Raw genomic sequence first — 16,966 nt, forward strand, 5'->3', positions numbered from 1 at the left:
ACAAGACTCTTCTTTCAACTTTTCTATGTTTGAAAATCATCACAATAAAAAGCTAGGAAGACTCAATAATGTTATAAAATAATTAAAAGAAAAAAATTCCTTGTCTGTAACTTTCACTTAGCACTCCAGGTCATTTAACTTTTTTTTTTAAGTACTTCCTGTCCATACAAGTAACCATAAGCCTCTTGAGGACAGTAAATTTTAGCAGGTTTGCAAATGCAAAAATAACCCAACAAACGTTGTTATTCATAAGTAACACAACAGGCAAAAGCCAAAATGTCTATTAATGTCAAGTCCTAGCGAGGACATGGAACAATATAAAGTTTCTCCTGATGGGAGAATAAGCACAATCACACTGGAAAAAAATCTGGCTCAGTCAAAACAGAGCTGAACGCATACATATCCCATGACCCAAGAACTTTTCTCCTGGTTGTACACCCAAGAGAAACTCTTGCACATAGGCATCAGGAGCTAGGTACAAGAATGTTTACAGTAGTACTGTTTATAATAGTAAAAACCTAGAACAACCCAAATTTCCATCAACAAAGGAATGAATAAACTGATACATTAATTCACAAATACTATACAGCAATGATAATGAAAGAACTAGAGCGACATGCAACAAGGGTGAATCTCAAGAACAGAATATAAAGAAAGCAAGTTGCAGAAGAATATGTGCAGTGATCTATAAAACCTTCAAAAACATCAAAACTAAACAATGCATTATCTAAGGAATCAAATACATGGAAAAGCAAATGAATGATAAAGGCAACTCAGAACAGAGAGTACCTCTAGGGTGAGAGACACATAGGTGCTTTCTGGTTTTACTTGCTTCATTAATATATTCTTTTTAATAATTCAGGTGGTTAAGTACAGCGGCATTTACTGTACCATGTTTCTCTAGATACTATGGTTGACTTACTGTTAGTTTTTTATTCTATTCAACATCTAATAAAAACATGAGTTTTTTTAAAAAAGTACAGATCCTGACTTTAAGGTACTTAAAAACCTCAATTCAAAAGCAATACTAAATCACGTAATACCTCCATTTATATTTTCCTATACATTTTAGTAGTGAACTATGCAAGGTTATCAGTATTCAAATAGTTAAGCCCATCACTAGTACCAGTTAATGAAATAATCAGTAAGACAATAAATGCCCAGTGGGGGGGGGGGGGTGTGTGCAGGGAGTCATGTCACATCTAAAACCTAATGTCACTTACAATTTACCTATTTTACTGAATGATTTGAGCTCGTGGCTTGACTGATAAGGCAGGGCAACCTTCAGAATCTGATGCAAAGGGCTGCCCTTTTGTACCTTTTATCAAGGCAGGATCAATTAATACAAGTTCTCAACAGAGATGGAGACATCTCTGTTGCCTGCCACTTTATGATAAGAAAATTGCTAAAGTCATAAAATCTCACTTATACCCTACCCACTCTTTTGAGGCCTGAGCCTATGACCTAGACAAAGGCCACAGCAGCAGACCCCATGACAGTGATTTTAGGAATGCCTTCCAACAGACACCACAGAGCTCTGGGGTATCACAAAGAAGTCCCCACTGAACCTGGCTATAAAACAGACAGGTTACTGGGGAAAAAAAAAACAGAACTTTTTTTTTAAATAGAACACCTTAACGTGAGACCTATCCTCTTAATAATTTTAAGCGTCAATATAATTCACACTGTTGTACGTACAATGGTAAAGAACAGATCTCTAGAGTTTATCCATCTGCAGGACTGAACTTAAATGCCTGGTGATTACTAACTTCCCATTTTCCACTTCACCCAATCCACTCTTTGAGCCTAGGAATTTAACAATTTCAGGTACCTCATGTTAAGTGGAATCACTTTCAATGATTGGCTGATTTCTCTCATTCATGTTGTGACATACTGCAAATTTCCCTTTTTTGTTAAAACTGCCTCAGTTCAGCTCAGTCGCTCAGTCATGTCCAACTCTTCCCGACCCCATGAATCGCAGCACGCCAGGCCTCCCTGTCCACCACCAACTCCCAGAGTCCACCCAAACCCATGTCCATCGAGTCGGTGATGCCATCCCACCATCTCATCCTCTGTCGTCCCCTTCTCCTCCTGCCCCCAATCGTTCCCAACATCAGGGTCTTTTCCAACGAGTCAACTCTTCTCATGAGGTGGCCAAAGTACTGGAGTTTCAGCCTAGTATTCCATTATACGTTTATGCCACATTTTGTTTACCCATTCATCTATCCATGGATATATATAGAGGTTGTTTCCACAACTTAGCTACTGTGAACAGTGCACAAAACGAAAAATCATTTGCAATGAATAGTTGAGAGGAAGTTTCAGAGGTCCCTCTCCCACATTGAACTATTGCAGCTAAATACACACACTGAGAAAGGCGGGCCTAGCTAACAGGGTGTGTTAAACTGTTCTTTATTCAAAGTCAGACCCAAGGCTGATACCAATCAAAGGAAAAAAAAAGATTTATAATTGTTGAGCTGCCAAAGCATGAATAAACACATGCTTCAGGTTAAAACTGAGTCAAGAAAAGTTCAGGATCAAGCAGAGAGGATGGTTATATCTATATTTTATTTCATTAGAACTTTAACATGGAGAGAATCTCAACGGTTGCTCTATAGCATATTCCTGCCCATGATACATCTACTAAATGGATTTCCTACTAATACCAGAGACAACTTATTTATACAGAAGCCACCACGCTACTGATCCTCCCTCCTGTCTAGAGCTGGGTATGTGTTTAGCCATAGGCTTATGTGTCTGTCATTCCCACCAAATTAACTAAGACCAAACTAAAAATTGTGCAAGTATGCCAAACCTGAAAAAGACTCACCAAGAAAAAAGAAGAAAGAAAGAAGTGACTAACACTTTTGTCACAAACTATATGAACAGTATAAGCTCATATCTACTTCCAATAGCCCTTCAATCTCTAAAACAGTAACTCAGAGTTAAAGATTGGTTAAACTTTTGATTATCTACCAACCAAAGGATGTTTGCTTTTTACAAGTTCTACAATAAAAGTATAATTCATGCCAAAACTCCAACATAAGCATTTATAATACAAGCATGTCAATAAAAGGAGATCTCCATCCACCACCAGGAGGTTCTCAAACTAGTAATAATCCACTAATTACACTGTGAGAACTACCAGCACCTCAAGATGGGTTCAGTCCTTGGTTTATATACCAGCCCCACCATTCCTCTATACTCTCAAGTAATCAAAATGATTTAAAATTTCACAAGAACGTTTATCGAAAAGCAATTAAACAGCAGCTAAAAAATTAAAAAGAAAGCAAATTCAACCATAAATGAGTAAATACAGAACAGTACATCTATCACATAAAATATTATTCAGCCATTACAAACGATAATGTAAATGGAGCCATTACACACATTCCAAATATATTACTTAAGACATAAAAGAAAGCAAATTCCCTAAGATTATATATATGATTGAGCCATTTTGATAAAAGTATATGCATATAAGTGTATGTAGGAATACATAAATGTTTGACCCATCAATAGACTTACAGAAATTATCACCAAGCAACCCTTCACCTGTATTTTCTAATTTTTCTACAATAAAAGTTATTTTTATATTTAAGAAAAAAAAAATCACAACTAGATATTGCTATCCTACCACAATATCTAGAAACAGGGTGAGGTAATGTAAAGAATTTTAAGAAAATCCCTAGAAATGTCAGGAACTTTATCAAAGGAGAAAGTGTTTTAGAGGACAGGGTTACATTTCAAAGACCTACATATTGGAAGTGCAATTCTTTCCTCACTTTTCGACTCCAACATCCGAGATGCCCACCCACTCATTTTCTTACTGAAGACCCAGGCAGTCACTTTACATGGCCACTACTTCTTTGAAAGAACCAATTCCAAGAATTTGTTCAAAATGTTCATAACAAATAAGGCTCCTCCTCAAACACTGTAAACCTTCCTTATGGCTAGCTACAATGGTAGTAGACATAAGGCAGGTGCAACAACACTATTTACTGAACAGTGTTGAGGCACTTTGCACGCTCTTATTCACCTTCACCTCAACTATAAGGAGGGCATCATTAGCCCTCTCTTATAAAACAGGACACAACCTACTCAAGGACATGGTCGCAGAAAACTCAGGTAAGACTCCAAACCCAGGCCTCTTCCCTTTAAGTTCTAAGGCATTATGAAGGGCTGCAAATCACTCAGGTCCTTCTCTGCGGATCCTTTAACTACAGTCAAGATAGTATCTGCCCTGGGGTGTTCACTAACGGCTTGACTACTCTTTGCCTTTCCTTCTCAGGCCTAATGACCTTTTTTCTTTCATTTAAAGCACTGAGTGCTTACTGTGTACAAAGTACTTACGGGAAACACAAAAATGAATACAGCACAGCCTCCATCCTCAAAAAACTCTTACAAACTCTTTGGGACTATGAGTAAACTACTAAGCTTTAAACCTAGCCAACTACTACCGAATAAGACGGATACAGCTATAAAGAAATACCATCAAACATCATAAACTCCTGTAAAGCTCGATTTCAAATGAAATAGGTTTTACTCATTAAAAGACCAAAATTTGTCTTAAAATTAAGCATCTTAAGTAAAAATATTTCTATCTTCTTAAGCATGAATACAGTATAATGATAAAAAGAGCTAACACTGATTAAATGTATTGCTACGCTAAGTGTTTCATTAATACATACAAACCCTGAGGTTGGTACTATTCAAAGCCCCATTTTAAAAGGGTGTAACACGACCTCCCTGGTGGTACAGCGGATGAGAACCCACCTGCCAGTGCACGAGAAATGGGCTCGATCCACGGTCCAGAAGATTCCACAAGCCACAGAGCAGCTCAGCCCAGTGCACAACTACTGAGTCTGTGCTCTAGAGCCCGAGAGCCGCAACTACTGAGCCCGCAGGCTGCAACCACCAACGCCTGAGTGCCCTAAACCCAGTGCTCTGAAGCTAGAGAAGCCACTGCAGTGAGATGCCCACTTGCCATAACTACAGAAAGCTGTTGCGCAGCAACAAAGACTCAGCACAAACAAAAATAATATAATTCATGTCAAAAAATGAAAGGTTATAACACACAACAAAGGTTACCTGCCTAAAGCAGACAGCTAGTAACAGAACTGTGATTCAGTTGTGGCAGTTTACCTCTCTATTCTGGCTTCCCTAGTGGCTCAGTGTTAAAGAATCTGCCTGCCGATACCTGAGATGAGGGTTCCATCCCTGGGCTGGGAAGATCCCCCAGGGGAGGAAATGGCAACCTTCTCCAGTATTCTTGCCTGGAAAATTCCATGGACAGAGGAGCCTGGGGGGTTGCAGTCTATGAGGTCCCAGAATTGGACACAACTGAGCATGCATGAATGCACCTCTTTATTCTGCCTTTTGACTCAAGCATTTATTGACCACCTATTACATACAGAGCATTGTGTTGAGAAATGAGGAGAGGGCAGTGAGAGTTTATTCATGATGCTCACCTTCTGATTGAAAGATAAACAAAAATCAAATGATCAGACTGCATAAAATGTTATAGAGGAAATAAGGTGGTGTGACAGGATAACTGGAAAAGGCTTACTTCTGTTCTCTTGTAGTTTTGTTCACAGCTTATTCCCAAAGACAAGCTGATCAGACAATCAGCCTGGGGACCACAGAAGCAAGGAGAAGAGAAAAGACAGACCACTGCTAGTGAAGATGATCAGAGAAGTGGCAAGGAGAAGCCCCAGTTTCATAATAAATGTGGAAATTGGCTTAGTGATTGAACAAGGTCTCAAGATGGGACTGAAAGAACATCTGTGATTTCAGAAGACAGGTGATATTCTGTGTAAAGGAACAAGTATAAATACAGACTCTGGTTAAACCAAGAGAATAAAGCTGGACTCATAAGAGGTGCCCTGACTATGGGGCTAGAATCCTGTAAGCAATGGTAATTCTATTTGTTATAGGTTGGGGAGAAGCACAGTCAGACTGCTATGCTAGGGGAAAAATAACTTTTGCATGAAAGGTTTTGCTCCTTTGATTTGTGTGTGTGTGTGTGTGAGTGTTTACTTACAAGGTGGGAAACTACAGTAGAGAAATGAACTAAGAGAAACTGATGAGAAATTTTAAAAACTGACTAAAGGAGGAAGCAACAGGAATGAAGAGAGATAGTTTCAAGCATCAAAATACATTCAACTACAGGCATAACAATGGAACAAGAAATATACCTGCAGAATCCAACATGAAATACCTACCGTACTAAATATACCCTGCGTGTTTTCACAAATGTGTTGGCATGTTCCCAAAAACCCCAATGAGCCAATGTCCTTTCTACTAAATAATACATGCCTAGGAGAGTATCACCTATCCTTGATGACTATAGTTTCACAGCATCTTTTCAGAATCTCAACAAGTGTCTGTACATATTATTTCATTTAACATTACAAAACGACAACTAAATTTAAGCAAAACGTAATCCACCACATTGTTCTATTCAGAGAGTATATGATTTTCAAAAACAAACCACTGGATTTTCTTTTTAAGTCCAGGTCCCACACAGGCCTCAACAAATCACAGAATCTGAAAATTATTTTAAAGAAACAAAAGGACTCCGACCAGGTTCAGCATGTTGAGAAGTCCCAGTGCTATTTTTAGAAAGAGCAACACTTCTCCAAGTGTAACTTTTCCAAATGATACTAACAAGGTCAAGGATCATATCCTATCTGAAAACAAGACCTGTACAACATTGCCAGGATCTTTTACAACGGCTTATCTTACAAGTGTTGGACCTCTGGAATTTTATTTTCATCTTCATTTCACATACAGCTTTATGTTTACACATTTTATATTTGAAAGTTATATTATTTGTGTTTATTGCTCATGTATGTTTTCCTTCTATTCATTTGTGTATATATACATACATATATATGTGCTACGCTCTACTGCCAGACTTAAAAAAAACTGCCTTTGTTTTATTAAGATTTCACATTAATTGGATAATTTGGGTCTCAGAACAACCTCGTTAAATACATGAGTAAAAACTTCATCTTCCCCTCTGTACAGTGGTGGGACTGGAGCTCAGAAAGATAAACTTGACTAGCTCAAGATCTCACAGTCAATGGCAAGGACAGGGCCCGGTCGGTACCTTTAGACTCTTTGTGCATGCTCTCCTCCCCGCAGGACACTACCAACTTCGTACTGGAACACTCCCGTGCCTCTCTCCAACAAAACTGGATTGTAACCAAAAGCCGTACAAATGCCGCCAGGCCACAACTCCGGGCGTCTAAATGCAGCCGGAACACTAGGGCTCTTCAGTAAACAAACACCAGCAGACGTTTCAGTCCGGACACCATTCAATGCTGGCTTTGCTCCACTGCACAAAACTTGTTAAAATACGGCCTTAAAGCATAATCCTTAATGGAACTGTCTTTTTCGCTCAGTGGGAAGTTCAGTTAATCTGAGGTGACTCATATTGTTATCTTACGGTTTTGTAAATCAATAATTCTGAGTGCCAAAGGAAAAGAATGAATTACACAGATCCCTTTCCATCCGCAACTCCAAAGTTGCTTAAGTGTCAACGTGCGGCAGTAAGACCTAGGGACAGGGGTGGGTGGGGCTGGAGCTAGCCCTGCCCCTCTCGGCGCCCCCACCGTCCCAGGTAACCCTTCTCCAAGCCCAGCGGGTCTCTTCCGACCCCCAATCCCGTAGGAGTGACTACCCGGCCCCGCAGCCCCCACCGACCAAGACCAGAGCCCCGCCGGGAGCTGCAGCTGCGGCGACTCGCCCGGCCAGGGCTGCCCCCTTCCCCAGCGATCCCACCTGTCCCGCGAAGCCCGCACACCTGGCGGCCCCCGCCCGCTCGGAAGATGCGCGTTGAGAACTGGCTCCCAAACGCGGCGCCCTAGGGCGGTCGGGAGACCGGGGGCAAGTCCGCTTCCGCCCCCAGCCCGCAAGGCAGCGAGCCAGCGCCCCCACCCCCGCGGGCGTCCCAAGCGGCCGGAGGGGCCCCAGATCCCCCGGAGGCGAGAGGGGCCGGCGGCGCGGCAGACTAGGCGGAGGAGGAAGAGCGGCCGGCGAGCCCGCCCGGGGAAGAGGAGGAGCGTGTCCCGACCGGCCGCGAGGGCAAAGCGGAGAGGGGAGGGAGGCGGCGGCGGGGCCGCGGGGGAAGCGGGAGTCTACCTGCGAGCAGAAGTACGAGCCCTGGATGCCCAGCTTGATGCAGGTTGGGCACTGGAGCTTGGCCTCGCTGCTGCAACCGTCCGTCTCGCACACACGCGTCTCCACCGCCGCCATGCTGCCTGGCCACTGGAGGAGCGCCTCACCGAGGAAGAAGGGGAGGAGGGAGGGAGGAACGGTTGGGCAGAGGGAGGGTAGGGGAGGGGAGCGAGGCCGCGCCGGGGGAGGAGCTCGGACCTCCGGGCCTGGGCGCCGGAGGAGGAGGAGGAGCGCGGGGCCTGCCCAGAGCACGTTGCGCGCCCCGCCCCCGCCCCGCGCGCGCAGCTGGCCCCGCCCCGTGGCCTTGGCCCCGCCCCCCACCCGAGGCCCCCAGCCTCTCGGCCGCTAGTGCGCACGTGGTAGCCGCAAGGGTTCTTGGCCTGCGCCTCGGCCCCTCCGCGCGGTCGCGCTTCTACCTGCCGCGAGCCGGCGCCCAGAGAAGGCCAGGTTCGGCCGACTAGGAAAGGCCCTCTCGGTGCCTAACGAGAAATCCCCAGTTGTCGCCTACTGACTGGATCCCAGGGTCTTGAACGTCTGCCATACGCTCAGGCCGTTGGAAAGGACGCTCCACTCCTCTGTGTTGGTCCACCCGGCAGCTCCTTGGAAAAGGAAAGTAACTCCATTTTAAAGTTCTGATTCGCGCAGATAGTGTCTGCTTTGAGGCCTAAGGACCGCCGCTCATTCACAAAGAAAGGAAGCCTGGGAACTGTTAATGAAGAAGTGTGCTAGGTTTTGTGTCAGCTTTCCCTCGCGCCCTCTTATTTTTCACACCACTCCTCCCTCCATTGGCAAAGTACGGGCTAGTGATAGTGACACAACTCCTGAGTATTCAGTACAGTTTTTTGTATTATACCAGTTGATTGTTTAAGAGGTAAATAGGGGAGGATTGAGTTGATCATGAAATGTCACAATTGAAAGAAGCTTTAGAGGTCATCTAATGCAAACCTAAGTCTCTTCGGCTATGCCCCAGGTCTGCCATTTTCTAATTTGTTCTTGAGTATGGTTCTGTCACGAGCGAGGAGAGAGGGACTATATTTACTGATCATCAACTTGGTAGTGCCAGTCCGCGTGCCCAACTGCACAGTGAGGGCGAAGAAACCAAAACATTGGCGTCTGGAGCAGAGAAAGGTTTGTTGTAGGACTATGAAAGGAGATGGATGACTCCTTGCTGTAAGCCGCACCGCCCGCCCCGCCCCATCCCTGGATCCCTGAAGGGTTTTGGCAGCACATTTTTTTAAAGCCCAGTGAAGGATGGAGGGAGTTGCAAGGTGTGCAGTCAGCTGGTTTACAATTTTCTGATTCGCTGAAAGTGAGCTAAACTGTAGCCCTAGGTGACAGAAGGCCTGGGGCTCTGTGCTCAGGGTTATCAAGTAACATCTTCCATTCTGTGAAGGGTTTTCACATCTGTAAAACAATTCAGGCAGTGTGCATTAAATACTATTATCTGGGTATTTCAGAGAGGAGCTGAAGTAGAGGATTTAGGGAAAGGCCCACATGGAAGGCCCCAAAGGATCCTGCTCCATTGCAAACTAAGTGCTGAGAACTTTTTGTTACCTAATTAATATTTTTAAAAATCTTTCCAAATTTGATAGATGAGAAAAGCACATACTTATTTTTAATAGCTTTGTTATGTAAGTACATATAAATAGTTAATAAAATCAAATAATAAATTGTAAAATGTTATATATACATAAAAAGAAATCAAGCACCAAATATATGTATATACATAGATGTACATGTATATGCACATATAGGCTTTCTTGGTGTCTCAGAGGTAAAGAATCCACCTGCCAATATAGGAGATGTGGGTTCAATCCCTGGGTCAGAAAGATCCACTGGAGAAGGAAATGGCAACCCACTCCAGTATTCTTGCCTGGGAAATCCCATGGACAGAGGAGCCTGGTGGGGTCCATGGGGTCGAAAAGAGGCAGACACAAATCAGGGACTAAACAACAGTAAAAACAATATGCACATATAGCACATGTATATAGAGTATTTTTAAACAAAAACTGGATCATACTATGCAGAGTATTTAGTTACCTGTTTTGTTCAAGTTGTGAACTATATTGCCATCAAATATACTTTTTCCAAGGAAATTCCCTTATGGTCCAGTGGTTAGGACTCTGCACTTCCACTGCAGGGGGGCACAAGTTTGATCTCTACTTGGTGAGCTAAGATCCCATATGCTGTGTGGTGCAGTAAAAATATATATATATATATAATGCATATTGAGCTTCCCTTGTGGCTCAGCTGGTAAAGAATCCACCTGCAATGTGAGAGACCTGGGTTGGAACCCTGGGTTGGGAAGATGCCCTGGAGAAGAGAAAGGCTACCCACTCCAGTATTCTGGCCTGGAGAATTCCATGGACTGTATAATCTGTGGGATCGCAGAGAGTCAGACATGACTGAGCAACTTACACATAATGCATATACATGTATATTTTATAAATATGTATGTGTACTTTCTCCACATAATTTTGATGTCTGTATGATATTCTGTTATATAATTTACTGAGCCAAATTCACTAATAACAGACATTTAGATTATTTTTAATTACAGATTATAAACAAAGGTTCTGTGTCTTTTTAGTTCTAACTTCACATAAGTCCTTATTTATTTAGGATATATTCTTAAAAGTAGAATTGTTGCATTAAAGGATCATCACTGCTGTTTATTCTTTTTTACATAGTTTGCTAGTTTTTTCCTCAGAAAGTGTATAAAATTTACACTCTGGTCAGAACTATATTAGAGATCTTATTTCCGAAGACCTTACTAGTGCTAGGTATTATCTATTTTTAATGTTTTTCGTTGGAATAAATAGATAAATCTATTTGTTATCAGATTATAGTAAGGCTGAACATTTTTCTCTGATTATACCTTTTTTATTTCTATTTTTATATGTTTGCTTTTATTTGTTAAAATTTCTTTTTTCAAGAACAATGCTAAAAAAAAGTCAAGACACGAATTGGCCAGGACACCATCACCTAAACTCATCAGTGTTTCATCTATCCTAGTTACCTTCAATCCTTTTCCACATGTGTATTAAATGTTTACACATTTGCTGTTATTGATGGAATATTTTGTTCCGCGTTTTCACATAGCACTATGCCATGGATTATTCTTAGATTTATAGAAAACCGGAAGTCCCATTCCTTTTCTATATGATAACTCTTTGTGTATTTGTGCTATCGTGCTTATGGTTTGTAAGTTCTTACCGTATTCCCTTGTATTTTATTATATGTTTAGATCCCTTGTCATCTTTGTGCATCTACTCTGGAGGAATTCCAGTTTGCTGGCTTCTGATGGGTTGTGTGCAGGATTGAGCGAATCAGATAGAGGAATAGGAATTTCTGAAAATTCTAGTTAAAAAGACCCTCAGGGTTCTTCTCAGGCACCGGGAGGCTGGAAACTCCTGTTGGCCATCTCCTCTGGAGGCTGCCGCTTCCTTGATCTTTATGAAAGCCGTACGGTAGGCCAGTAAAGAGCACAGACGTTGCATTAAGATAGGCACTGTTCAGTTCAGTCGCTCAGTCATGTCCAGCTCTTTGTGACCCCATGGACTGCAGCATGCCAGGTTTTCCTGTCCGTCACCAGTTCCCGGAGCATACTCAAACTCATGTCCATCGAGTCGGTGACGCCATCCAACCATCTCATCCTCTGTCGTCCCCTTCTCCTCCCACATTCAATCTTTCCAGCCTCAGGGTCTTTTCAAATGACTCAGTTCTTCGCATTAGCTGGCCAAAGTATTGGAGTTTCAGCTTCAGCATCAGTCCTTCCAATGAACACCCAGGACTGATTTCCTTTAGGATGAACTGGTTGAATCTCCTTGCAGTTCAAGGGACTCTCAAGAGTCTTCTCTAACACCACAGTTCAGAAGCATCAATTCTTCTGCACTCAGCTTTCTTTGTAGTCCAGCTCTCCCATCCATACATGACTACTGGAAAAACCATGGCTTTGACTAGATGGGCCTTTGTCAGCAAAGTAATGTCTCTGCTTTTTAATATGCTACCTAGGTTGGTCATAGCTTTTCATCCAAGAACCAAGCATCTTTTAATTTCATGGCTGCAGTCACTATCTGCAGTGATTTTGGAGCCCTAAAAATAAAGTCTCTCACTGTGTTTCCCCATCTATTTGCCATGAAATGATGGGATCAGATGCCATGATCTTAGTTTTCCAAATTTTGAGTTTTAAGCCAAATTTTAAACTCTCCTCTTTCACTTTCATCAAGAGGCTCCTTAGTTCTTCTTCACTTTCTGCCATAAGGGTGGTGTCATCTGCATATCTGAGGTTATTGATATTTCTCCAGGCAATCTTGATTCCAACTTGTGCTTCCTCCAGCCTAGCGTTTCTCATGATTTACTCTGCATATCAGAAAAATGCAAATTAAAGTACCTACTTTTTAGAGTTCTGTCATAATTAATTTGGATCAACTTTTTAAGTGCTTAAGAGACAGATAAGTTATAGTTATCATCACTATTAGTTAGCCTTGCTATAAATTTCTCTTTGGTCCCCTTCACCCCCATAAGACAAGCTATTGAGTGACATGAACTTCCTTGACCACCATTCTGGCTGTTCTTAAGACAATCAATTTTATGCTTTTGTTTAATTGTGAAAAAGTAACAAAACCGATTTTTATGAAATTATGCCAGACATAGTCTACTTTATTCTTTTCTTCCTTCTGATACTTTTAACTCAAAGTCCCTATTGGACATCAATTTCTGTTTTAATTCCTGTGGGCAAAGTTCAGGTAGCCTACTTATAGCCAAAAGAATGGACTTCAGAATCTCAGATAAGAATTTGGTGTTTCTCAGAGTCCTTTGGCCCTAGAGGGATTTGTTTCTCTGAACTTTTACACACAGAAAAGCATTTTTCAGGTAATGTCTAAGCACATGCCTGAAGCCATCTCCAACTAGCTACTCTGCTTCAAGTGTCCACAGACAGTTTATATTCAATATGATCAAAAAGAAACAACTATCCTCTGTTGGGCACTTTTGTCACCCCCTTTTCTTCCTGAATTCACTATTTTGTTTAGTGACATCCTTTCTACTGTTATCTCCAGAGTTAAAAATTAGACTCTCTCAGGACTTCGCTCGTGGTCCAGTGTTTAGGATTCAGCACTTTGACTGCCATGGCCTGAGTTCAGTCCTTGGTTGGAGAACTGAGATTTTGCAAGCCATGTGGCGCAGCCAAAAACGAAATTGGGCTCTCTCTTCTTCCCCATGCTCCAACATCAAATCAATTACTCAGTCCTATAGGTTTTATCTTCTAAATATTTGTTTTCTGTATTCTCTCTATTCTTTGGCTGCATTTTTAATTTAGGCCATTTTAAGCCTATACTTTACGGTAGCCTCTTAACGACCTCTAATTCCATTGAATCTAATCCCTGCCATCAAACTGATTGTTCTAAGAGACAAATCTGATCATGTCTTTCCCGTGCTTAACATCCTTCGCTAATATGGGGCCTGTGGAGCTGGAGCCAAGATCCAAGAGGTAACCAGAGCTCAAAGAATTGGGGCCAGTGAAACAGTCAGAGCTAAGGGGATCTGTGGGAACACCAGGCCAAAGCAAAGGAGATAATCAAGGATCAGGAGCTTGGTACGTAAAAGGAAAATGAGAGAATAAGTAACTAAGGATATTGAGAGCCACATTTTCACTGTCTAAGCAGAAAGTTTAAAATATGGGAAGGCTGAAGGCTAGAATGAATCATGTAGGATTATACTGGAAATAGAAGTATCAGTGTGAACTCAAACTTTAGATAAATAATACAGTTGTATGTGTATATGTTTGGATAACACTTAGCCCACCAAGAGGACCTAGTAGCAATGAACACACCTAATTTCCAGATCTTGGTTTCTGAAACTATTCCGCACTAAAAGGAATCAGAGCTTCTTGGAGAACTGGCGCATTACAGGAGCAGGGGAAGTACAAGATAAGTCTGTAAAGTCCCATTGTACCAAAATATAAAGTAAAGCTCAAAAATGATGGAGAGTATAAAAAGCACATTGTAGGCAATTTGAAGGAGCTCCCACTGGCCAAACTGGAGATAATCTGAGCATTAGAATAAATAATGATAGTATCAGATTATAAGCCATTTTAAAAAAGTGTTCATCCATGAACCCATACTGATAAAAACACACAAATGAGAAGCAAAGGTAAGCACTTCTTTATAACAATGTCAGATAATAACTGTGGAAGAAATGAAGTTGTTAGAAAATTACCTTTTGGTGGACCATTATACTAATACTTGGGCTTCCCTTGTGGCTCAGCTGGTAAAGAATCCGCCTGCAATAAGGGAGACCTGGATTCGACCCCTGGGTTGGGAAGATCCCCTGGAGAAGGGAAAGGCTCCCCACTCCCGTATTCTGGCCTGGAGAATTCCATGGACTGTATAGTCTGTGGAATCCAAAGAGTCCAACACAACTGAGGGACTTTCACTTTCATAGTAATACTTGGGCTTCCCAGTGGCTCAACGGTAAAGAATCCGCCGACAAGCAGGAGACACTGGTTCGATACCTGGGTCAGAAAGATCCCCTGGAGGAGAGCAGAGCAACCCACTGCAGTATTCTTGCCTGGAGAATCCCAAGGACAGAGGAGCCTGGTGGGCTCACAAAGAGTTGGACACGACTAAAATGACTTAGCACAGGTGCACGCATAGTAATACTTTACTCAGGCAAGTGCTGAAATGATTGGGAGAAAATTTGTTAAGGAACAGAATAGTTACATAACCTCAGTGTAACTCCCTACAACATATATACCATTTAAAAAGGCAAAATAGGAACTTCACAGCTGAGAAACCTTGCAGATGTTTTCCTAACTATGTTATCAAAGTTAAAATCACCAGTAATAGGACAAATCAACTTTGTGCATCTCCTAATATGAAACACCGAGAGCACAGTATATCTTTTGTGGTGTCCCTGCCAAAAATGCATACTTGACTCTAATCATGAGGAAACATCAGACAAATCTAAACAGAAGACAGTCTATAATATAGTTAGCCTATACTCTTCAAAATCCCAGTGTCCCAATAGGGAAAGATTTGAGGAACTATTCCAGATCTAAAGAGATATAGCAATTAAATACAACACTTGAAACTGGATTGTATCTTGGACCAAAAGAAAAAAAAAAATGTTTTTGCTATGATAGAAATTGGTTGTATTTGATCCCTATTTGATCTCTTGGTGAAATTACTATTTCTTCGAGATCCAATTCATGTATCACTTCACCCATTAAATTTGTGTTGACCCTTGCAACTCTGACTTCCCTGTGGCTCAGACAGTAAAGAATCTGCCTGCACATATAAATAAATTAAAAAAAAAAAAAAGAATCTGCCTGCAATGCAGGAGACCCAGGTTAGATCCCTAGGTTGGAAAGATCCCCTAGAGAAGGGAATGGCTACCTACTCAGTATTCTGGCCTGGAGAATCCTAGGGACTGAGAAGCCTAGCAGGCTACAGTCCATGGGGTTGAAAAGAGTTGGACATGACTGAGCAACTGATATTTTCACTTTTACTTCCTGCAGCTCTGGGGCTTCCCAGGTGGCGCCGGTGGTAAAGAACCTGCCTGCCAATGCAGGTAGATGTAAGAGACACAGGTTCAATCCCTGGGTCCAAAATATCCGCAGGAGGAGAGCAAGTCAACCCACTCCAGTATTCTATGGGCTTTCCTGGTGGCTCAGATGGTAAAGAATCTGCCTGTAATACAGGAGACCCAGGTTTGATTCCTGGGTCAGGAAGATCCCCTGGGGAAGGGAATGGCAATCCCCTCTAGTATTCTTGCCTGGGGAATCCCATGGACAGAGGAACCTGGCCGGCCAGAGTCCATGGGATAGGAAAGAGGAGGACCCGGCTGAGCGTTAAACACGTGCAGCTCTACTTCACCAGTGCCTTCCATAGTGCTACCTCTCAACCAGATACAAGGTGTTACTATTGCAATTAATAATTTCAGGTAACATTTATTAAGAACATACTATATGATAAGATATGGTCATATGTATGTCAGTACTACTACGTAAGTAGAAGTGAGATGCTAATGCAGTTACTTTTGATCCTCACAAGGACTCTGTGAGGTAGGTCCTAGTTGTTGTTCAGTCGCTCGGTCATGCGCCACTCTGCCACCCCGTGGGCTGTAGCACACCAGGCTTCTCTGTCCTTCACCATTTCCCAGAGTTTGCTCAAACTCATGTCCATTGAGTCAGTGATGCCATCCAACCGTTTTCTTCTCTGTCACCCCCTTCTCCTCTTGCCCTCAATCTTTCTCAGCATCTGGGTCTTTTCCAATGAGTTGGCTCTTTCACATCAGGTGGCCAAAGTATTGGAGCTTTAGCTTCAGCATCAGTCCTTCCAAAAATAGTCAGGGTTGATTTCCTTTAGGATGGACTGTTTTGATCTTGCAGTCCAAGGGACTCTCAAGAGTCTTCTCCAGCACCACAGTTCAAAAGCATCAATTCTTCAGCACTCAGCCTTCTTTATGGTCCAACTCTTACATGACTACTGGAAAAACCATAGCTTTGACCATACAGACCTTTGTCTGCAAAGTAATGTCTCTGCTTTTTAATAAGCTAAGTTTGTCATAGCTTTTCTTACAAGGAGCAAGTGTCTTTTAATTTCATGGCTGCAGTCACCATCTGCAGTGATTTTGAAGCCCAAGAAAATAAAGTCTGTCATGGTTTCCATTTTTTCCCCATCTGTATGCCATGAAGTAATGGGACCGGATGCCATAATATTAGTTTTTGGAATATGAAGTTTTAAGCCAGCTTTTTCATTCTCCTCTTTCACCTTTATCA

The 16,966-nt window shown here is 42.1% G+C and overlaps 1 protein-coding gene across 2 annotated transcripts in view; it reads right to left on the reverse strand.

The window, feature by feature from the left end:
- METAP1 (methionyl aminopeptidase 1) overlaps positions 1 to 8,330 on the reverse strand; it is a 49,154-nt gene extending 40,824 nt beyond the window's left edge. Inside the window, exon 1 of one of the 2 annotated variants that reach the window (XM_061164360.1) lies at positions 8,149 to 8,330. In XM_061164360.1, the coding sequence (XP_061020343.1) occupies positions 8,149 to 8,262 (114 nt within the window). In that variant the 5' untranslated portion in view covers positions 8,263 to 8,330. The remainder of the gene's footprint in view (positions 1 to 8,148) is intronic. The other variant, XM_061164358.1, reaches the window with a different exon arrangement.
- Between the last annotated feature and the right edge of the window lie 8,636 nt (positions 8,331 to 16,966).

The sequence above is a fragment of the Dama dama genome, chromosome 17 (assembly GCF_033118175.1).
Source record: "Dama dama isolate Ldn47 chromosome 17, ASM3311817v1, whole genome shotgun sequence".
NCBI lineage: Eukaryota > Metazoa > Chordata > Mammalia > Artiodactyla > Cervidae > Dama > Dama dama.